At 43.3% G+C, this 24,016-nt stretch overlaps 1 protein-coding gene across 2 annotated transcripts in view; it reads left to right on the top strand.

Annotated features, from left to right (window-relative positions):
* The window catches only part of SRP54 (signal recognition particle 54), a 51,107-nt gene that overhangs the window by 19,536 nt on the left and 7,555 nt on the right, over positions 1-24,016 (top strand). Inside the window, exon 16 of one of the 2 annotated variants that reach the window (XM_060261312.1) lies at positions 677-1,138. The exons of the other annotated variant lie outside the window; for it this stretch is intronic. Within the exon in view, the coding sequence (XP_060117295.1) occupies positions 677-768 (92 nt within the window). The 3' untranslated portion in view covers positions 769-1,138. Of the gene's footprint in view, positions 1-676; positions 1,139-24,016 lie in introns of those variants that run through there. 2 annotated transcript variants of the gene reach the window in all.

Below are 24,016 nucleotides of genomic sequence, written 5' to 3'. Positions count from 1 at the left end.
GTTCTACATGCTTACTACTAGATACAAGCACTGAGCATTTAATATTTGCTGGACAGGGTGTGTGAAGAAAGAGCTATTATTCTAAATGAATTACAGTTTATATTCTGTATTTGACCAAAAGCTGAATCATTTTTCTTTTATTTTCAGCTTTACAATTTACCTGTCCTTATATAGTTGCTAGATACTCTGTTCTTGTGCCCTTAATACCTTCACAAACCCCAGGTTTTATTTTAAGGCTGTATTATTATTTGCATAAGACCCGGGTCAGGGGTGGTATTTTTCTAACTAGGGCTACCATCTTCAAATCAGAACATTTGGTAAAGTAAAAACATCACTTTTCAAAGTCTTTGGGACCCAACAAACATGAGTAACAGTTCTGGTATATTCTGTGCCCTGCCCCTTTTTTGTTTGGATATTTCACAGTGTTCAGTGAGTAGATTACGATAAACTCAGATCAAGAATGTTCGGACACAATTGCTTAGCTCAGTTGGATAGATATGGATCCATATCCAAAGACCTACTTTACATAGTGTCCAGGTGAGCATGCCTACTAGATAGTATGCTGTTGAAGAGCACTGCTTCGCCATGTGGCATGGGAGGGCTGTTGTGTGTTGTGCTATGAGGTTTTCTCAAACTGCAGTATTGTCACTAATTTGTGGTATCCGTACTCTTGTAGGTGGCATGGCAGGATTACAGTCAATGATGCGGCAGTTTCAACAGGGTGCTGCTGGAAACATGAAAGGCATGATGGGATTCAACAACATGTAAAAGAAGCCTTAATAAACTGACTTGATTAATCATATTTGCTGGAACACCACTAAAAGAATTAATCTCCTTCTTACAGTTGAGGAGAGTATTAACGCAGCCAGTGATACTTATAAAACTTAATTCTGAGAGTTTCTAGATTTGTTTCTAGAAAGTGGTTATATTTTTGCTTAAACTAGTTCCTTTCTGTTTTAATTTTGATGTTACATGAAGAGTTCTAAAGTTAAAATGGAAATCATGTACAAACTTAATATTTAGAGGAACTTTTTAATTGCCTCAGATGGCAGCCATTATATTTGTAAACAATCCAAATCTTTGGTTAATGCCAATATGTCACAAATATACTGTAAAATAAACTTACGTGGTTGTAAATTATGACTTAAAAATTATGACTTTACTGGACTTCAGGGATGTTTCTAGCAAGAAAATAAGCATTTGACAGTGCTCACCTACCTCCAGTATCTTATCAAAGTGCTGTTGATTGGCTTTTCTTTTCTTTTGTCCAGTTGGGCACCTCTAGACTTCAAGGATTTATATTTAAAGTAACATCTCCATTCTAGTTCTGCACAGCAGAATCTGGAACTTTCTAAGTTAGTAAAGCTTAGACAACCTTCTAGAAATAAATGCTTAAGTTTTTTTGGGGGGTTGCACAGTTTTAGAGGACCTCCTCAGCAAATATTCTTTCACCTGGAATCTTTCGCATAGCCCTTTTGGTACTTCCTCATTCTAGGCTGAGATCTGTTGTTTTCCATGTATTTGAATTAGGTCAGGTGCTGGTCTAACTTTCAGGATCTACTTTCAAAGTGACATCTTTCTGGGGAGGCTGAGAAGCTGGTATGTGGCCCTTTTTAAGACCTGCACAGAATATTTGGATAAGTAATTAGATGGCTCTAATGGTACTTTCCAGAGATGGAAGGGATTGTTTCTTCCCTGCCCCCAAATGACCTCTGAAATGCTGCTCCTGGGGGCCAGGGAATCCCCAGGAACAGGGGGAGGGTGAGAGGGTGTGAATATATAAAGGTAGTCCTCTGTGCAGGCACCAATTCATTACTGACCCATGGGGTGACATCACATCACGACGTTTTCTTGGCAGACTTTTATGGAGTGATTTGCCATTGCCTTTCCAGTCATCTACACTTTACCCCCAGGAAGCTGAGTACTGAATTTACCGATCTTGGAAGGATGGAAGGCTGAGTCAATGTTGAGCTGGCTACATGAATCCAGTTTCTGCCAGGGTTGAACACAGGTTGTGAGCAGAGTTTGGACTGCAGTATTGCAGTTTACCTCTCTGCACCATGGGGCTCCTGCTGTGAATATATATATATCACACCCTTCTTATGTCTAGGGGAACCCTCTTTTAGATACAACTCGGTTATCGCATGCACAGTTGTTTTCTTGAAGTCTGTTGTCCAATTGTTTGCTTATCTACCATGTCCTGGAGAGGATTGTTTTTTGTCTCCTTGCCATTTACTATACACTAAACTATTGTTCAGCATTAATTGCCCGCTCAGTTTTCTAACATTAGGCATAAACATTAACCAGGCTAAGTACTGTTTAGGATATTCCTCAGTGGGTCATTCATAATCTGTGTTTGGTGCAAGAGACAGTGCATGTTGTTCTAAGCCATTTAGTGCTATATTAGTGCCAAGGTGTGAAAGAAAATTTTGTTTTCCTCTAGAGTTGATATAATCACTAGAAGTGTTTGGCAGCACTGAACAAGTATAGGCTTTTTTAAAAAATTAAATCGTTACTCCATAAAAAGATGCATGTACATGAACACCTTCATTTTGCTTTAAGAGTGATTTGCATAGAAAACTGCAGTGTAAAGTAATTGCACGCTTCTAACATTGGAGAATGATGAGAGTAAATTCTTGTACTAGATTAAGATTTGCATAAATATCATGTATTCTTGTCAGCTCTGTAGAGCAGATGCATGGCTTTATGCCAATTTACATAAAGTCAGACTTAACAAAAAGGAGAATTATGATCAGAAACAGTTAGGCTCTGTCCTATAAATCACAGCCAACAAAGTGGTGATACAGGAATTGTCAAGTCTATTAACAGTGTCTCATTTCATCCCCCTCCCCCATTAATTGAAGTATGCATGAGTGTTAGCTAGAGAATCTAGCTGGTACTAGCCATTAGTCTATGGACAAAGTATTATAAGGACAGGCAATGAGCACTTCTTGTTTCAAATAAACTTTTATCATTTTTCATAAAACAAAAAGCAACTGAATTATGTTGTGACTGCAGAATCAGTTCCATATCACCTAAATGCTTGTCATATTTGGAAATGCCTGGGATACCTTGAACCAGCAGTCCTTGACCTTGTTGAACCTGTGGGGATTTTTGGAGTTTTAAAAACAAATAGCAGATACCACAATCAAATGGCTGCTAAAAGGTAGAGGTTAGTCACACAATATTGGGAGTTTATAAACCGAGCATCTTCCTGTGAAAGAGGCAGCAGTTTCTGAATGAGTGTGTCATGCCATTATGATTACCATCTGGCCTGTTTTAATGAGGTAGAAGAAAACCTGGGTTGGCTTTTTGCTTTAAGGTAGAGATGTTATATATAATATATAGGGCATTATGTTATAGGGCAGTGGGCATTATGGTGATCACTGGTATAACCTTCTATTGCTTTGAATGTGTTAACTAGTCTTCCTATCAATCCCAATTTCATGCTGATGCCACAGAACAGCTGGTGCATTCTAATTTTAAAATGTCAAGTAAAAAAGATTTTCTGTGATTCTACCACATTCTTTGACTTAGTAATGTATTTTTAGTAGCATGCTTGTGGTTGATCAGAACTTGCTTAAACCAGGGCAAAATACTAACCAAGTAACACAGATATCAATACACTGTTGTATACTAACTTCCTAAAATACATTTTTTGCTTCCCCAAACTGGGATACTTTGTCCTGCCCTTTCTAACTGGTGATTGAAAAAAGCAGTCAAGTGGGGGCTAAATACATGAAGCTTAGTGCTTTTATTGTGTCACTAGGTGCCACATTCATACAATACACACATCAAAGTACTAGAGTGCTGCCTAGTCTGGTAGATGAGGGGAATGAAAAAGGATGGCTCATGTTTGCATCTAGGAAGGAAACATTTTTTAAAATAGTATCCAAAGGTTTGTTTCCCAAACCAGGTAATTACAGATCATACAATTAAACTGGTGAACTAGGACTGCAATTACTTTTGGCCCCTATATTCCCACAGGGAACTTTCCATTGTTTTTGTTGGATATTGTAACTCTGTGCATGCAAGAGGATCTGGGAGGGAAAGGGTTAAGAGAATTCTCACTAACGTACACTTGACCCCAACATTTCATCAATGTTGAGCCTCTTTGGCTGTTTGTCTTTTTTCTTATATAGGGTCTCTCTTTTCCCTTTTAGCTGGGCATGGAGCTGTAGCAAGTTGACTTTTTGAAGTCAGTTTGTTTGCATTAAGTTAAATGTACCTACATAAATATGTCATGTAAGATATGTTTCTATTTTTGTAAGTAAAATTTCTTTCTCTTGTTACCATTAGAGTCAGATCATCTTTGCAATCTGTTTCAACAGTATTTTTCCCTTAACCAGGAAATGTGGAGCATCAGGAATACCATGCAAGACTGTGCTTCCAAGGAAATTATTTTTTTAACATTTAATCCAATCATTTCTAATGGGAAGAATACTTACCTTAGGTTTACATAATAGTTCCTGAGCCCCAAGGGAAGAAAAATGTTTGCAACTGACAGCTAGAGGGTCTTTTCTATTGTGACCAATTCATTTATTTTCCTCCTTTCCTTGAATTCTTCATTATCAGGGTAAGTAGAAAGCTTGTTGGTTGATTTGTGACACTAAAGTCCTAACAACGGGTCTTACCTTTTCCCAGTATAACTTGTAACAGTAGTATGTGTTGTTAATAAAACATTGCCATTTTCTTACAATAATACTGTTAATCTGAGGGAACAGGTTGGGTACCTGTTTATTGAGTGATCAGACACTGCATGAAAAATCATGTCACATACAAAGAGCTGAAATCACGCATGCATTAAATGAAGTAATAAGGTGCGGTATTTTTGTACAAGGTTGGTTAAAGAGTTTCAAGATTCAAGCCTATGCATACTTACATGGAAATAAGCAACACTGATTGTTGTGGCACTTACTTCTGAGTAGACATGTACAAAATTTCATGTCCACTTACAGCAACCTCATAGGGCAGGGGTGGCCAACGGTAGCTCTCCAGATGTTTTTTGCCTACAACTCCCATCAGCCCCAGCCATTGGCCATGATGGCTGGGGCTGATAGAAGTTGTAGGAAAAAAAACAGCTCGAGAGCTACCGTTGGCCACTCCTGCCATAGGGTTTTCAAGGCAAGGGGCTTTCAGAGGTCTACATCTAAATGATTAAAAATTTTGCTGACACAGCTGTAACAATAACTAAGATCAGTCCTCTAAGCTGAGTTAGTGTGAGCTAGCTCATAGATTTTTAGCCTACTGTTCACACATTTTTGTCAAAACTCAGGAAGGATGACCCCAGAGCAAACTAATTTATGTAGTAGCCAAATCACTCACTCACAACTTAAATGCCAGTAGCCCACAAAACAGAATTTTTGCTCACAAGACTCCACAGTTTAGAGGGAGTCTTAGGTGAAACCACTACTTGCCAGCCCACCCAAAGGCAAGCCACAAGTCTGCATCTAGGATTTTTTTCTTTCTGGAGGGGGTTCTAGGAATGCTAATTTAATTAACTAAGCATAAGCAAGAAGAAAGGGGGTCGGGGGACCAGGAGAGGGTGTGTCTGGCAGATTTGGGAAGGGTTGCCGCACCCATCTAATTATGGCCCCGTGGCGAGCAATTCCTTGAGATTTCTTCAAAAGACCCTTTGCCACTCTGTCAGGGGAAATAATTGAAAGGCCAGATGATTTCCCCTTTGCTGAGTTCTATCCATGAGGAATAAAATCTTCAAGGGTTTTTTGCTAGAAGAGCAAGTAGTTTGCTTAACAACAAGTCATTCTGATACTAGCCGACCGAAATGCTCAGTAAGCTGGCATGTTTTAACGGACGCAATTCATCTTTTATAACAAACACAAAATAAAACTCAAACAACTTGATGGACAATAGGAGTCTTACTCTTGTACAGAGCGCATACTGGGATGTACTAAAACGAATGACAAGCTAATCCATAGGAAACAATAGCAGAGCCTGGATGGTCCATAGGATATAATGGGAGAGAAGATTGTCCATTGACTTGCATGGGATTCACTGAAATACATTGAAGCACAGACACGACTGCAACAAAAACCTGGAATGGATAATCTCTCCCATTATATACTATGGACCATCCAGGCTCACATCCAGGCTCTACTATTGTTTCCTATGGACAATCCTCTGCCAACCTCCAGGACTGGATTGACAGGGGAAAAGGTACCCTGCCAACATCCAGGACTGGATTGACAGGGGAAAAGGTACCTTGCCAACCTCCAGGACTGGATTGACAGGGGAAAAGGTACCTTTCCAACTTCTAGGACTAGATTGACAGGGGAAAATGTACCTTGCCAACCTCCAGGACTGGATTGACGGGAAAATGTACCTTGCCAGCCTCCAGGACTGGATTGACAGGGGAAACTGTACTTTGCCAAACTCCAGGGTGGATGGACAGGCTAAACTGTACATTGCCAACCTCCAGAACTGGATTGACAGGGGAAAAGCTACTTTGCCAACCTCCAGGACTGGACTGAAGGTGAAAACATACCTTGCCAACCTCCAGGACTGGATTGACAGGCAAAACTGTAATTTGCCAACCTCCAGGACAGGATTGACAGGGGAAAAGGTACCTTGCCAACCTCCAGGACTGGATTGACAAGCTAAAATGTACCTTGCCAACCTCCAGGACTGGATTGACAAGGGAAAAGGTACCTTGCCAACCTCCAGGACTGGATTGACAGGCGAAAAGGTACTCTGCCAACCTCCAGGACTGGATTGACAGGCTAAAATGTACTTTGCCAGCCTCCAGGACAGGACTGACAAGGGAAAAGGTACCTTGCCAACCTCCAGGACTGGATTGACAGGCGAAAAGGTACTCTGCCAACCTCCAGGACTGCATTGGCAGGCAAAAGTGTACTTTGCCAGCCTCCAGGACAGGACTGACAAGGGAAAAGGTAGTCTGCCAACCTCCAGGACTGGATTGACAGGCGAAAATGTACTTTACCAACCTCCAGGACTGGAATGACGAGCGAAAAGGTACTCTGCCAATCTCCAGGACTGGATTGACAGGGGGAAAAGGTATTTGCCAACCTCCGGGACTGGGTTGGCAGGCTAAAATGTACCTTGCCAACATCCAGAACTGGATTGACAGGGGAAAAGGTAGTTTGCCAACCTCCAGGACTGGATTGACAGGGGGAAAAGGTAGTTTGCCAACCTCCAGGACTAAATTGACAGGGGAAAAGGTACCTTGCCAACCTCCAGGACTGGATTGACAGGGGAAAAGGTAGTTTGCCAACCTCCAGGACTGGATTGACAGGGGAAAATGTACCTTGCCAACCTCCAGGACTGGATTGACAGGAGAAAATGTACCTTGCCAACCTCCAGGACTGGATTGACAGGGGAAGATGTACCTTGCCAACCTCCAGGTCTGGATTGACAGGCGAAACTATACTTTGCTAATCTCGAGGACTAGATTGACAGGGGCAAATGTACTTTGCCAACCTCCAGGACTGGGTTGACAGGGGAAAAGGTAGTCTGCCAGCCTCCAGGATTGTATTGACAGGAGAAAAGTAGTCTGCCAGCCTCCATGACTGGATTGACAGACGAAAAGGTACTCTGCCAACCTCCAGGACTGGATTGACTGGGAGAAGGGGAGGTTGACAGTCTCTAGGGCCAGATTGTCAGGGGAAAGGGGAGATTGACAGCCTCTAGTGCCAGATTGATAGGGGAAAGGGAGACTGACAGCCTCTTGGACCAAATTGGCAGGGGAAAGGGGAGATGTGCAGCCTCTAGAGTCAGATTGTCAGGGAGAAATGGAGACTGACAGCCTCTAGGGCCAGATTGACAGGGGAAATGGGAGACTGACAGCCTCTTTCACTAGACAGCCCCTTGCACTAATTATAGCATTGGGAAAAGTCCAAAAAAGGACAGCTAGAATGATTAAAGGTTTTGAACACTTTCCCTATGAAGAAAGTTAAAACGCTTTGGGCTCTTTAGCTTGGAGAAATGTCAACTACAGGGTGACATGATAGAGGTGTACAAGATTATGCATGGGATGGAGAAAGTAGAGAAAAATACTTTTCTCCCTTTCTCACAAGAATTTGCGGGCATTCAATGAAATTGCTAAGCAGTCGGGTTAGAACAGATAAAAGGAAGTACTTCTTCACCCAAAGGGTGATTAACATGTTGAATTAACTGCCACAGGTGGTGGTGGCGGCTACAAGCATAGCAGCTTCAAGAGGGGACTGGGTAAAGGAGCAGAGGTCCATCAGTGGCTATTAGCCACAGCATATTATTGGAACTCTCTGTCTGGGGCAGTGATGCTCTGTATTCTTGGTGCTTGTGGGGGGGGGGCAAAGTGGAAGGGTTTCTAGCCCTGCTTGTGGACCTCCTAATGGCACTTGGGGGTTTTTTTGGGCACTGTGTGACACAGTGTTGGACTGGATGGGCCATTGGCCTGATCCAACATGGCTTCTCTTATGTTCTAGACTGACAGGCAAAAGGGGAGTTTGACAACCTCTTAAGTCTAGATTGACAGGGGAATGGGCAGACTGACAGCCTCTAGGGCCAGATTGTCAGAGGAAAGGGGAGATTGACAGCCTCCAGGGCCAGGTTGTCAGGGGGAAAGGGCAGATTGACAGCCTCTAGGACTACATTGTCAGGGGAGATGTTAGATTCCCAGCTTCTGAGAGTGGATTGCCAGTGGAAAAGGGAGATTGCCTCGAGGTGCTCTGGCACCCAGTACCTGGTTATCATGAAAAGCAAAGTTCTTTTTGGGGAGACACCTGGAGGATTTGCACCCTTGGCAACTGCATGCCTTTCTTTTTCCCAGGACTCCCTACAGTAGCATGGTTGAAGGGGGTCGGAGAATGATGTGATACAAAGGTTTACTGCCAACCTTTCAAATAGTTAAAGGTTCATTTTTTTAAACTAGTGAAAAATTACAAACATAATTTTAGCACAGCACACGATAAATTGCCAGAAGATCAAGTAAAGGTTGGTTTGAAACACATCCTTCCATGTCTGGTTTGAAGACTTGCCCTACCAGATGTTTAAGCAGAGCAGGCCCATTTATACTTAGTTACAACATCTTGTAATGACATCTCATTGCTTCAGGCTTCCTGCATCCAGTCAGGACCAACAACATGGTCAAATATGGCTGCTGGCTACTGCCTGGAGAGTTGCAGTCCTAGCTGCAAGAGAGAGGCAGCCTTCTGCTCTTCAGAGTAAGCACTTTTGTTTATTCTCTGACTCCACCCACTTTACATCACTCTCAACCCCTTGTAACCTGGCCCACCTAGGTTTACGCTTCTTTTCCTGTTGTCCCCAGGAAGCCTCTTCTGTGGAAGGCATTCTGGGGAAAACCCATGCGTTCTGGGGAAACCTCCACCTCATTCCTGGGGCTGGTCTAGCCCAATGTCCTTTTCACTCTTTTTCCTGCATGGAGAAGGTTGCCTATGGTCTCTTCCAGTAGTGCCATTAGTATCTCTCAAGAGGTAGCCCAAATGCTAGGGGCTACATCCTCCTCCTGCCAGTCTCTGAGCTCAGATACAGAAACTTTTAAAGCAGGCTTACCACCGCTCCAGGAGGCAAGGCATTTCTCCACACAGCCAATATAGGGCTGCCACAAAAATTTTATTTTTCATGTCTGTAACTTTCCCTGACCAACATTTGTCAATTTCCCTGACCACCATTCAAGTATAACCACAAGTTAAAAAATGAATAGGTCGTGTTGCATTAATGCAAGGTTTAATGAAATGTTTTACTCTGCAAGTGTCAATGTCTCAACTGCAACAATAGTTGTCAGAATAAAATTGTTACTATCAGCTTCTTTCAACATTAACTGCACCAACAACGGTTTTGCAATTACACCAAGATACAAACTTCAAGTAAACTTTGAATGCTGACAAGTAGGAATTTTCCCAAAACTGGGAAAATGTCACATATTCTGGTTCCAGAAAGTGTAATGAGCAGACCAGCAGCCAGGAAGTAGATAGAGTCTCTGCAATCTGAAGAAGCACACAAAAAGGGTTATAGAGCTGGTACTCTGTAAACTCCAGCAAGAAAAAGCGATCACATTTGCAAAATTTAGTTTGCATGGTGCAGAGTGGAAAGTGCTAGTTGTCGCTGTAATCCAACAGCAAAACGAATTTGCAACTCTGTGCTGGGTTTCAGCAGAAGACAAAATGTCCATTCTATTTTGAAGCATGACCCAAAAACATGTTTTGTTTTTATATGTAAGCTGAATGCAGCACTAGCCGGTAGGGATGAAAACAGATGTGTAAAGTTTGTGTATTGCTAAATGTTTAAACTAGCCTCGCTTTGCAAATGCTACAGGTAGACCTTGGAAAGCATGCAGGCGCAGAGCTCAACCAAACACATTAGGCTGGTTGCTAGGGGCTGTGGGGTTGATAAAAAGTTGAAGCTGGGAAAGGGCATCATTACGCTTCCCTTGTATTCTGGAGGCTGTCAATCTCCCTTTCCCCCTGAAAATCTGGTGCTAGAGGCTGTCAATCTCCCCCTTTCCCCGTCAATCTAGAGGCTGTCAACCTCCCCTTCCCCATGACAATCTGGCCCTAGAGGCTGTCAACCTTCCCTTTCCCCAGACAATCTGGCCCTAGAGGCTGTCCATCTCCCCTTTCCCCTGTCAATCTGGCCCTAGATGCTGCCAGTCTCCCTTTCCCTCTGTCCATCTGGCCCTATAGGCTGCTAATGTCCCCTCTTGCCTGGCAATCTGGCCCTGGAGGCTGCCAATCTCCCATTCCCCCATCAATCTAGTGCTAAAGGCTGTCAGCCTCCCCTTCCCCCTGACAATCTAGTCCTAGAGGTTGGCAGATTACATTTTCCCCTGTCAATCCAGTCCTTGAGGTTGGCAAAGTACATTTCCCCTGTCAATCCAGTCCTGGAGGATGGCAAAGTACATTTTCCCCTGTCAATCCAGTCCTGGAAGCTGGCAGAGTACCTTTTCCCCTGTCAATCCAGTCCTAGAGGTTGGCAAAGTACTTTCCCCCCTGTCAATCCAGTCCTGGAGATTGGCAAAGTACAGTTTTGCATGTCAATCCAGTCCTGGAGGTTGGCAAGGTACATTTTCCCCTGTCAATCCAGTCCTGGAGGCTGGCAGAGTACCTTTTTGCCTGTCAATTCAGTCCTGGAGGTTGGCAAAGTACATTTTACACTGTCAATCCAGTCCTGGAGGTTGGGATGGTACATTTTTCCCTGTCAATCCAGTCCTGGAGATTGGCAAACTACCTTTTCCCCTGTCAATCCAGTTCTGGAGGTTGGCAAAGTACTTTCCACCCTGTCAATCCAGTCCTGGAGATTGGCAAAGTACATTTTAGCCTGTCAATCCAGTCTTGGAAACTGGCAAAGTACATTTTTGCCTGTCACTCCAGTCCTGGAGATTGGCAAAGTAAATTTTTGCCTGTCAATCCAGTCCTGGAGGTTGTCAAAGTACATTTTAGCCTATCAGTCTAGTCCTGGAGATTGGCAAAGTACAGTTTTGCATGTCAATCCGGTCCTGGGGGTTGTCAAAGTACCTTTTTGCCTTCAATCCAGTCCTGGAGGCTGGCAGAGTACCTTTTCGCCTGTCAATCCAGTCCTGGAGGTTGGCAAGGTACATCTTCCCTTGTCAATCCAGTCCTGGAGGTTGGCAAGGTACATTTTCGCCTGTCAACCCAGTCCTGGAGGTTGGCAAAGTACATTTTCCTCTGTCAATCCAGTCCTGGAGGTTGGCAAGGTACATTTTCCCTTGTCAGTCCAGTCATGGAGGTTGGCAAGGTACATTTTCCCGTCAATCCAGTCCTGGAGGTTGGCAGTTCATAGCAAACAATAGCAGAGCCTGGATGGTCCATAGTATATAATGGGAGAGAAGATAATCCATTCCTGGTTTTTGTTGCAGCCGTTTCTGTGCCTCTATGTATTTCAATGAAGCCCATGCAAGTCAATGGACAATCTTCTCTCCCATTATATCCTATATGGACCATCCAAGCTCTGCTATTGTTTCCTGTGGACCATCTTGTCATTCGTTTTAGTACATCCCCTCATACTCACTATCCGTTGCTTACAGAACACTGATAATTCTAGAGAGGAACACAGACTGAAAAATAATCTCCCACCCCACATATCAGAGTCTTCACACTTCGGATATGACTTAGCCTGTCCGTTGACGACAACCGGAGGGGTTGATTAACAGAAAGGACTGATAGGATTTAACAGGACTGAAGGTAAAGTGTTCAATATAGAGAACCAATTTAAGAATAAAGAGCAATCTATCTCATGCTCAACAAAAGAACTAAGAAGGATATTAGATCTTGCTTCAGCATTTCTTTAACAACCTCCATATCACACAATCCCCCCCCCCCCCAAGGGTTCTGCTAGTACGGACACTTGTAGCTTGAGGCAGGGTTCTCAACGAATCCTGGGAATCGTAGTTTACTCGATCCCTCTGCTCCGAGACGACAAATATTGAACTAACAAAGTCTAAAGTAGAGGTAGGTGATCAAACTGTGACTCAGGAGCCACATGTGGCTCTTTCATTGTTTAGCCTTTACTGTCCCATTGGTCGACTTGGAGAAGGCATTTGTCTTTTAAATCACTTCTTCAAGCCAAGCCAGCTGCATTTAAAGTTATTCTATGCGGCTCTTACGTTAAGCAAGTTTGGCCACTCCTGTATATTCTAGAGTCACCTAGCAGGCTGTGAGGCCTGCCCACAAACCTTGGTATAAACTGACACTCTCCGAGAACGGCCACCTCCTCCTAGAACCCAAGCCCTGCAAGGAGCTAGGCAGAGCCAGATCCACCTGCCAGGAGCCGCCGGCGAGGCTGGCCCGCCTGACGCCAGGGAAGCCGCCGAGCATTGCTGCTATGACCGCCTTTCTCTGCGTCTAGGGGGCCGTAGCGCACAGGCCCTGCCTGGTATCCTAGCAACACTGAGGCGGGGCGTGGTGGGGGGGACGGCTTTTGTATGAGCTCACTTCCCAGGCCCTCCGCCTGAGAGGAGGATGTTGGCCTGCAGTGCTCATCGGAGGCGGGCGCTGCTAATTTCCCCTCAGGTTGAGTAAAGGGGAGTATGGAGCAGGGGCTGTCTGCTATTACCCTGTACTGTGCCCCAGCTGCCGCTGCCACCGCCGCCTGCGCCATGGACCAGGAGCAGGTGAGTCCCTCGCGCAGTTTCTTGCCGCTGCTGAGCCTCTCGAGAGGTGAGCTTGTCTGGCCTCCTCCTCCATGTAAGCTGGCGTTTTGGCTGCGCCTTGTTGTCTGCCTGACCCACCCACTCGTGTCTAGGGAGTCCGGTGGTGGAGGGACGGTGGCTCAGTGGTAGAGCATCTGCTTGGAAAGCGGAAGGTTCCAGGTTCAATCGGCATCTACAACTAAAAAGGGTCCAGGCAAGTAGGCGTGAAAAACCTCAGCTTGAGACCCTGGAGAGCTGCTTCTAGTCCGAGTAGACAATATTGACTTTGATGAACCGAGGGTCTAATTCAGTAGAAAGCAGCTTCATATGTTCATAGGAGGTCGTTCCGCTGTGTGGTTCGCCTTTCCCACTGCCTTTGGTGGTTTCTGTAGCTGCTTTTGAACCTATCCTGAGGTTCTCTGTCACTTATGCAAGGAAGCTTGGGGCTGTTTTAACACAGCGCGATCCTGAGTAGAGAGACCTTTTGATTTCCGTGGCCTTGGAAAGGTGTGGCCCTCATTAGGCTATTATGCCTATATGCTGTTGATCAAACCACTAGCTTGGTCTTAAAGGTGCAACTTGACTCCTGCTTTGTTCGATACGTTTTGACTCTTGAAAGCCCCAAAACTCTTGTTGGTGTCTAAGGTGCTACCGGATTTGAATCCAACTGTTGCAGACAAACAAGGCTACCATCTGAAACTATCTGTGGTGGGTTTACAGTGTTCCTTAAAATTTGTTACTATCCCCTCCCAGCCATTGGAAATTATGAGTTAGTAAGAAATGCAAAGAAACAGTAGGAGAACTGGAAGACTGCAGTTACCAGTAGTGTAGCTACTGCACAATCCAGTAGGCCAGGTAGGCAGTCACCTAGGGAGCCACTTGACCACAGGCATCCTGCCGCCCCTGGTGTCCCTTCTCCACTGCTGCTGTGCTCTCCCTTATTGCTGCCTGCCAGTACTTCCTATAAGCTGTAGAGTCTTGTGAGCAAAAATTTTACTTTCTGAGCTACTGGCATGAAAGTTGTGAGCTGCATAAATTAGTTTACTCTGGGGCCATTTTTCCTGAGCTAAGACAAAAAGACCAAGAGCAGGTGAGTCCCTTGTGCTAGTTCTTGCTGCTCCTGAGCCACTCAGGAGGTGAGCTTGTCTGGTCTCCTCCTCTGTTGGAAGCACAGACCCAGGAAAGCTGAATGGCAGCAGGACAGTGCTTGGAGCTGACCCTCTATTGCTGCAGTGCACCCACTGCCACCATGTTCGCTGCCACCTGGGAAGGTGGTGGGGAAGGGGCTGAGCAGGGGCTGCACAGCAGTGGGGGAGCCATGGCAAGGAAGGGGTGGTTCTGAGTGCCTCCGAGCGCATGTACCACCCTGCCGCCCTCGCCCAGCATTTCAGACCCGGGAAGGCTTTGTGGGGACAATGGGGTCGTGCATGCATTCGGAGGCACTCGGAGCCAGCCCTCACTTCTTGCCTAGGGCACCAAAAATCCTGGCACTGGCCCTGAGTGTAATTATTTCATTCTTTAACCAGTGGAACTTCTTCATTTTGTGGGGGCAGATCTCATGAACATCTTTTTGCCTATTGCCCAACAGAAAGCTAGGCCTTTGGTGAAGGAAATGTTACTCCAGTAGGAATTAGTGAATGTCTTCCCCTGTATGCTATTCATAATTTTTATAAATTCTGGTGGAGAGGCCTATTTTACAATACCTTATTGCCCAGAAAATTCCAGTATTGATCATTAAAGTTTTACTTCATCATTTTATGCATGTAAATTGATCAGTCACCCAGTTTTTCATGTAAATATGAATGAATTTGCAGATTCCACTTATTTCATTATTATGCCTTCAGGCTTCCTTTGATATCATGTTTGCACATTATCTGCATCTGATCTGTCTTGATTTCTTTGGACTCATCTTGTAAGCAAATATCAGTTACAAATCAGTATGTTCAATATTAAATTAAGGCAGGTCTTTACGTTCAGCTAATTGTGAAAACTTGGCAGGGGTATTGACATACAGTTGCCTGATGACATGTAAGTCTTTTAAAAGGGCTTGTAAAGCTGACACTAGTTTATGTCAGCTGACCCATCACAATTTTTTATGTTGTCCAGAGAGCTTTAAATGTTCTTGCCTCCAGGAACATTGACAAATATTTAATATAAATGCTTAAGTTAGAATTTTGAAGAAGAAAGATGAAATTGTTAGTAGAGACATGGGAAAATAAATTTAAATTGGTATTATGCAATTTAGTTTACACTCCCTTGCACTAGGAGCTGACACAGAGGCCCCACATTTGTAATTTTTTGAAATTAGTGTGTTACCATGCTGTATAATACTTGAGAGGCTACTGTTGTAAGATATTTGCAGAAGAAAGTTGTTTTGTATTCTTCTGACCTGGTTCTGAAAGAACTGTAGACTTTCTGGGTAATGTTTATTAAGAGTTGTGATTAGAACATACAGGCTTAGTGTAGATCTCTATAGCCTTGGTGGGGGAACACACCCAGTATAAAATAGTGGATTGGAGCAGAATGTTAATTGAGCAGGTTTGCTAGTATAAAAAACTTACATTAATGTTTCAGGAAGCATTGGAAAATATCTCCTCTACCTGGATCTCTTTGACTGGTGATACCAGGGACCAGAGCTTTTGTTGTAGAAAATACCCAGCAGGAACTCATTTGCATATTAGGCCACACCCCTGATGTCACCATTGTTTCACATAGGGCTTTTTGTGGGAAAAGCTCAGCAGGAACTCATTTGCATGTTTGGCCACACCCTCTGACACCAAGCCAGCCAGAGATGTGTTCCTGTGCGTTCCTGCTCAAAAAAAAAAAAAAAAAGCCCTGCCAGGGACTAATGTACATCATGTCCTCTTCCTCAGATCCTCCCATACACAGCTAAAGTTACTTTACTCCATATTCACTTTTATCACAATACCTTTGTCCATCTTGAATCTGGAACCTCTTGTGTAGTAAACAGTTGTTCCATTGTGCTAGAATTCCATTATTGTGTTTGCTTCACTGCTTTTGCCACTGTTCACATTTGTTGTTACTTGACCTTTTCCAGATTTCTGTTTCTCCTAGGCTAGCCAAAACAATTGCCTAATGTTTAATTTAATGTTAAATAATTACAAAAAATTTGGGAGACCGTCTTTTAGGTGATTGATTTAAAATTTAATGAACAGTACAACTAAATTTCAGATATTGAACTTGAATATTCCAGGTTACATCAGGCATCTCGATCTTGTTCAACCAAGATAGGTAATGACACTCAGTAGCGCAGAGTTACCTGTGGCTCTTCTGAGCACTGTTCCCAAATATGTTACTTACCCCATGTTTCAGGAGAGTGGGCAGGGTCTTTGCCTGATGGGGTTTGTGGTTGACAGGTGGTTTTCACCATGACACAGCCAGCACCACAGGAGATGGTAAGCTGCAACTCTCTGAGATGTAGGCCTCATGCTAGGGATGAAAATTAATTAGGCTCTTTAGGTTGATGATAATTGCAAATGCAGTTACTGTGGGCTGCAGAGCAAATGCAACTGGTATGAACAGTGGCCTCTTTGTACAACAAAGGCTAGATGCAGGCTAGTGCTAGCCCCCATGGGTCTGAATGCCACTTTATGGGACTTCTGGAATCCTGGCCAATCTGTCAGTGCTGCAGAAGGAGTAAGTAATGTTGGTTCTAATATGCAGTAGAAGTGCCTGGTAAAGCATTAATTACTTTTTGCACCTTTAGAACAACAATATCCCACTGCACTGACATAACGTGTCCTTTGAAACTCTGGCCTAAAAAGGATGGTTACCTGTTTCTGTAATCCTGAGCTGTATTATTTTGGTCCTTCCCCCTCTCTTTTTTTTTTGGTAATCAGTGACTATAATACTTTATTAATACTTTCTGCCTTGAGTAAAAAAGAATCATATAGAGGATACAGGTAAGCTTCTTAGTGCAGGGGTCCCTAACCCCTGGGCCATGGACTAGTACAGGTCTGTGGCCTGTTAGCAGCTGGGCCACAGCCTGGCCGCCCTGCCCCCCCCATAGCACTGTGCAGCCTTGCCGCCCCTCGCAACGCCTGCTCCACCCTCCGTTTTTTTCATTTTTAAGGCCAGGGAAAGGGCGGTGAAGCACCACCTTTCCTGGCTCTTTAAAGGCCACCCCCCCCCCCCCCGCCGATCACCTGATCGGCAGGGAAAACTTCCGTCGTAGCAGTGAGCGACCCGCTGAAGAAGCGGCGCTGCCCTTGCCTCCTTTCCACTTCCTTCCTGGGCATGGGAAAGAAATGGAGAGGAGACAAGGGTGGCAGCACTTCTTCAGTGGGTTGCCCGCTGCTGCTGCGGACATTTTCCCCACCTATCAGCGGGGGGGGGGTGTCAGCGGTGCTTCACCCTTCCCTGGCCTTAAAATCGTAAAAATGGAGGGTGGAGGAGGCATCGCGGGGGGCAGGCAAGGTGGTGAGGCTGTGTGGCCACAGGGGGTAAGGCACGGGGGCAAGGCTGTGTGGCCATGGGGGGTGAGGCTGTGGGGTGGTGAGGCTGCATGGCTGCGGGGGGGCGGGGTGGTGAGTCTGCACGGCCGTGTGGGGCAGAGCCAAATTTGGTGCCCCCACCCTGCCAGCCCTGGGGCCGTGGTGGGCAGGCCAGCTCTGATGCCGGTCCTGGTGCCACAAAGGTTGGGGACCACTGTCATCATATGCCAAGTGCTGCTTACTAAATAGCTAAGGGATATCAAACATATGGCCTATCAGGCCCCCAAGCAACTGACTATCATCTGCTTCCTGTTAGGCCCTCGAGCAACTGGCTGTCATCTGCTTCCTTCTCCCCCTCTCTTGCTTCCTTCTGCATCTCAACTTGCTTTGCAAGGCTTGCTCAATTGCACCAAAGCTACAGAGCAAAACCTGTATTTTCTCCATTGCCTGAGGCTCCTCCCCTTGCTGGTCCCATGGGGAAAGAAGGAAAGAGCCAGAGCTTTCTTTGCCCAGTTCCCTGGATCCCATGGGAGAGATACAAAGACCAAAAAGTGCTAATGTTTTAAGCATGTTTTAATTTTAAAAAACCCAACCTTTAGTCATGTTTGTGCCCTTTAAAAAGTTTATCTCTCTGCTACCTAATATTAAATAGGTACACACATGGCCTGGCCCAACATGGCCCTGCCCAACAAGGTCTCATTCATGTCATATCCGTCTCTCATGAGTTTGACACCCCTGCTCTACCTTGTTATGAGTACAGAGAAAATGTTGCCTGTGATATATGAAGGTGATACTATGGTTTCTCTGCAATTGTTTAGAACAGGGGTCCTCAAACTTTTTAAATAGGGGGCCAGTTCACTGTCCCTCAGACTGTTGGAGGGCCGGACTGCCGTTACTGTACAAGGCCGCGGGCCGTCAGTTCTCCGTCTTCTGCATCTCTCTCCCTTCCCCACACCACACACCCCGGCCTGGGAACTCACCTCACCTCGGTATCACCTCACACTCTGTCTCCGCCGCCTCAGCCCAGTGCCGGAAGTGTGCGTTGCTAACGCGAGTTTAGGTCGAATGTCACTTCCGGTCTGATTTTGCCATAACCCGGCGGGCCACATAAACGTCCTCAGCGGGCCGCATCTGGCCCGCGGGCCGTAGTTTGAGGACCCCTGGTTTAGAACATGGATTGGGTATGACTAGTATGAAAATTATTTCAGTTTGACTCTTCATACATGATTCTGCTAATTTACATAGAAAATTTATATATTTTCTGCTGTTCTGTTAAAATGTAATAAAACAGCATAAAATCATTAAAATTACCAAACTGTTCAAATCCAAGTCAGGGCATATAAGCGGCACAAATAATTTAGCTGCTTAAAACAAGTCTTGTAAAACAGTTCTTATGCGAGACAAACTGTAAAAGCAAAAGATCAACCCTTCAATTAAAATTAATCATAAAAAGAAAGTAATTCAGTTTTAGAGAAATACAGTGGTACTCATGATCCACTTTCTATGGAAATGTTACCTTTAAAAAAAAAAAAGTATTTCTACCTTCAGGATGTGTTTGGTGAGTGATACCATTTTTAAAACCAAGTGGGCAGCTGTATTGATCTGAAGCAGTAGAACAAAGTAGGAGTCAAGTAGTACGTTTAAGACCAACAAGCTTTCGTGTGCTCGACTGCACACTTCATCAGATGAGGAATCAGGTACAGTGAGCAGAGTTGCATATAGTTGGTAGGCAGTGGTTTAAAATGCAAAATGGTACAAATTTAAGATCCAATGACAGAATAGTATTCATACATACTATTCTGTCATTGGATCTTAAATTTGTATCATTTTGCATTCTAGACCACTGCCTACCAGCTATATGCAACTCTGTTCACTGTACCTGATTCCTCGTCTGATGAAGTGTGCAGTCGAACACACGAAAGCTTACGTTCTGAATAAAACTTTGTTGGACTTAAAGGTGCAACTTGACTCCTACTTTGTTCTACCATTTTTAAAAGTTAAGGAAGCTAATTTGTAATGAGTATAAGAGGTTCCGATTTCATTGGAAAGCACTTTTTTCTTATTATTATTCTCTGAATATTTTTGCATTTGATAGTTGCCTTTTCTATTATAGTTGCATGCAAATGGCGATAGAGGCTTTGAAAATGTGGAACTTGGAGTCTTAGGAAAAAAGAAGAAAATCCCAAGAAGGGTAATTCATTTTGCAAGTGGAGAAACCATGGAAGAATACAGCACGGATGAAGAGGAAGATGAGCAGCAGGAGAGAAAAGATCTGTTGCCTTCTGTTGATCCAGTAGGTTATTTCTTTTGATGATATGTGGTTTGTTTCTCAGTTTGTAATCTGTTCTGAGTTTGTTCCATTTTATCAATTTTTGCAAGTTGAGAGCCCACAAGTATATTGTGGGAGCAGCCATTGCATTCCCTCCACTTTTGATTCCTCCTCTCTCCTCCTACCTCCTCTTTCTTTCTCTCTTGTTCTCCACCTCCTAGTGCCTGTCTTTCTCATTATCTGTCCCCCAACTCCTTCTGTCACTTTGTCTCTTTCTTTTTGCTTCCCCAATGCCTCCTGAAACACACATTCACTCACTGTTGGACCCCAGTGCACCTGTATCTCTCTCTCACACACACACTTGTTAATTTCTGTTTCTTTCCGTGATCTTCAGTTTCATACATACAAACTATCCTTAATTTCTCTTTCTTTCTCCATCCGTCTTTCCCCTGCTGATGCACACACACATACAAACTATTGTCAGTTTCTCTTTTCTCAGTCTCCTCCCCCAGGTCAGTGTCTATCTGTCTCCCTCTCACTCACACATGCTTGTTAATATTTTGCATCATTCCTACCTCTCACACACTTGTTATCTTCTCTCTTTCTCCTTCTCTCCCCCTACTATGTCATCCACTCTCTGGCTCCCGCTGTTTCTGTGTCTGCAGTTCAGTGTGGGGGGGAGCAGTTTCCACTCCTTCCCTGTCCACCTGCATGCCCACTGGAAGTGCAACCATATCTCAGCTCCCTCCCACTCTTCTTTGCTCTCCCCTTTGGCATGCAGCTTCCTCCTGCCTAGCTCAAACAGTGGCAACAATCACTATTCCCAACTCCTCCTTCAACTGCTGCCTCCTCTGCAAGGAGGCCAGCCGACAGAGTTGCGTTCTCTGTGCAAATAGTCTTTTTGGTGGATATATCCCACTCCATTTTTGTTGGCAGTTCTCAGATTTTTCTGCAAACCATGGGGAATTCCCCAAGTTTGTTGAAGAATCTTATTGTTCTGTGAATGGGCCCATTCCACAGATTTAAGCATCTGCAGATGAGAGCCCCACTTTACTATTAGATATACAGTGGTTTTGAAAGAATCCTAGATCCCACCTTGCACATTAATCTACTGTATAGCCTTAGGCAACCAACTGCTATCTCAGTCACAAATATCAATATGGGAATGTTAATATTGATCAACATTAATTCATATATTTGTGCCCTGCAGTTCCTCTTTTCTCTGCTTTGCAAAACCATGTTGGAATTACTGAGAGAATACAATACTCATAAAACACTTGAAATGTGCAATAAGTTCAGTGTTATCTATTCATAAAAGTAGAGATGGGTGACATACTCTGTTAACATATTGATTATTCTATATTGAATTTAGATTTGGTTTTTAACTTGACATGTTTTCTGGCTCTCTAAAAAATTATCTTATGTGTTGTCACTTGCTTTTGTTATGGCCTTCTTTGAGAGGAGAAACTGCCTTTTAATAACATCATCTGGAGAAGGACTGCAGTTACCTAGTGTCTTCTATGCATTCCAGTGTCAGGAACAAGGTCCCGACAAGGTTGTTTGTTCTGGTTCAATACTGTGTATTCATTCTGATTGGTTTGGGTTATCCTAGTAGTATTTGAATGACTTCTAGTAGTTATCCTAGTAGTATTTGAATGACTTCTGGCAGGAGGTTTGAAGAGGAGGACGTCAGTTGAACATATGAAGCTGCCTTATACTGAATCAGACCTTTGGTCCATCAAGGTCAGTATCGTCTTCTCAGACTGCCAGCGGCTCTCCAGGGTCTCAAGCTGAGGTTTTCCACACCTATTTGCCTGGACCCTTTTTTGGAGATGCCAGGGATTGAACCTGGGACCTTCTGCTTCCCAAGCAGATACTCTACCACTGAGCCACCGTCCCTCCCCCAGTTATCTGGTATCTATAAAAGACTTTTAGGTGTTGATGTTATTTAGTTCTGGCAAGACCTCAGTCTTGCTAACATGCTGCAAGGCTGTAATAAGTGTCTGCTGATTCACTTCAAATAAACTTTTTCTGCTTCTGCATGAGAAGCCTACCTGAGTGATACCTGAGCAAAACCTTATACGCAGCAGTATAAACAATTTGCAGAAAAATAGGATCCCCGACTGAGCTTTGATGTCTTGGCAAAAGTGAAGGATTTCTGTGTTAACAGACAGTCCTTTTTCTGATAACATCCAGTTGATAGTTCATTATCCCAGTTGTAAATATAAAAAGGCATAGTGTACTAACTAGCATCTGCTGTTTAAATGTGCTTTTATAAACTTGCACATTAATATTTCTATTTTTTTTCTGAATTAAAAGGATTTTATTATATAGATATATAGACAAACCAAAGCGGATAGACAAGAAGGGGGAAGAAAGGATGAGAACTTATGTTTCTTAAAACAGTAAATATCTTCACTCTCTTTTGGCCCATAGGTGGTAAATTTCCAAATTAGATAGAAAAGATAACATTTCAATGCCTTTAAACTCTAAAAAAATTTTCCATATTCATCTCTTCTTTAACCATTCATAAAAAGGAGTCCATCTCTCCAACAGTTCTTGTTTGGGTTTATCCTTTAAAATGTCCATCAATATGTCAATTTCAGCTATTTCTAATATTTTATGTACCAGTTCTTCTATGGTTGGTATTTCTCTCTCCAGTGTTTGGCAAAGATTATTCTAGCTGCAGTTACAATATGTATTATCACATATCTACAATTCTTATTGATTATTTGTGGCATATTTAACAAAAATAATTCAGGTTTAAAGGGTACAGTCATCTTTAAAACTTTCTGTAAAAGTTCATGTACTTTTGCCCAATACATTTGTACTGTTTTGCATGTCTACCACATATGATAAAAGCTACCCACATGCTTTTCACATTTCCAGCGTTCATTTGGACCTCAGTATATATTTTTGCCAATGTTTCTGGTGACATATACCAACAATAAAACATTTTATACACGTTTTCTTTAAAAGATACAGATTTTGTAATTTTAACATTTGTTTTCCACAATTGCAATCAGAGTTCTAATTCAATATTAATATTTCTAACAGACATTCAGAATCTTAACATTTTGGAGTTCAGCTGTTACCAGCTTCTTTATAGCACCTTTTCTAAGATGTGCAGAATTTAAAGTAATTTTTTTTTACTTCTGATCAGTACTTGCTGTTTTTCACGATAAATGCAGTATCTCCAGTATCACAGTATTTGAAGCATGTCTATTTGTCACTGTAGTCTTGTGGATTTCGTGTGTTGCTATCCTTTTTTCCTACCTAGGTAGATTTGTGATTAGCTCTTCTTAATAGTAGTGTTGTAATAGAGAGCAAACAGAGCAAGGAGCTAACGACCGGTGCATCTGGTGTCCTGTAATTAATCTAGATTTCCATTAATGGACTTTTAGACATTCTGCACTTGGGGTGGGAGAGGCTTCAGTTCTGTTCGCTTTCAGATATTTCCCCGCAGATATGACATGAATACCAGTTTGCTTCCAGGAAATTTCACCGTATTGCTTTCTGAAACCAGGTTTTTATAGTACATAGGTGCTCCAAGCCCACCTGAGGCACTTTATATGTGGAAGCAGGTTTCTGCATGTGTGCTTCTGTTTGGGAAGATCCATTTGTACAAAAGTACAAGTGGTGTTGTGAAAGGAAGGCATTAGACCTCTGCAGTAATCTTATTAATTAAAAATAGTGCAGATGATGTCCAAGTCAGTACAAAATAGTGAACCAGCTTTTTAGCCAATTTTATCTCCCAAAGCAGATTAAAATAGCTAATAGGCTAAAAAAAGTAAACATAACATGTTGCTTTGGGTGGAGGGAGGTGGGAATTTTTGCAAGGAAAGAACTCAAAGGATTATTTTTTGTATTTTTGTGTTACTCTTGTTGTAGCTTGCAAACAATACGAGCAAATTACCTACAATCACTTAGCATTTGATACTGCATTCTTGCATAGCAGTCCTTTTTTTTATTATACTGGTTCACATTTTGTCTGCTTTTACTGTTGAAGGATCCAGATAGATTCATATCTGCTAGGATTCTTTAAATATTAGACTTACTGTATAGGTTTTTGGCCACCCCAGTATACACATACATAAAGCTTGTTGTATTATTATAACTAAGAAGCATAGTACATTATGGTATCTTGCAGTTGTGGCTACTTGTTTG

This window comes from Heteronotia binoei, chromosome 21 (assembly GCF_032191835.1).
Source record: "Heteronotia binoei isolate CCM8104 ecotype False Entrance Well chromosome 21, APGP_CSIRO_Hbin_v1, whole genome shotgun sequence".
NCBI classification, from domain to species: Eukaryota; Metazoa; Chordata; class Lepidosauria; order Squamata; family Gekkonidae; genus Heteronotia; species Heteronotia binoei.
This window is presented reverse-complemented; position numbering and strand designations above follow the sequence as displayed.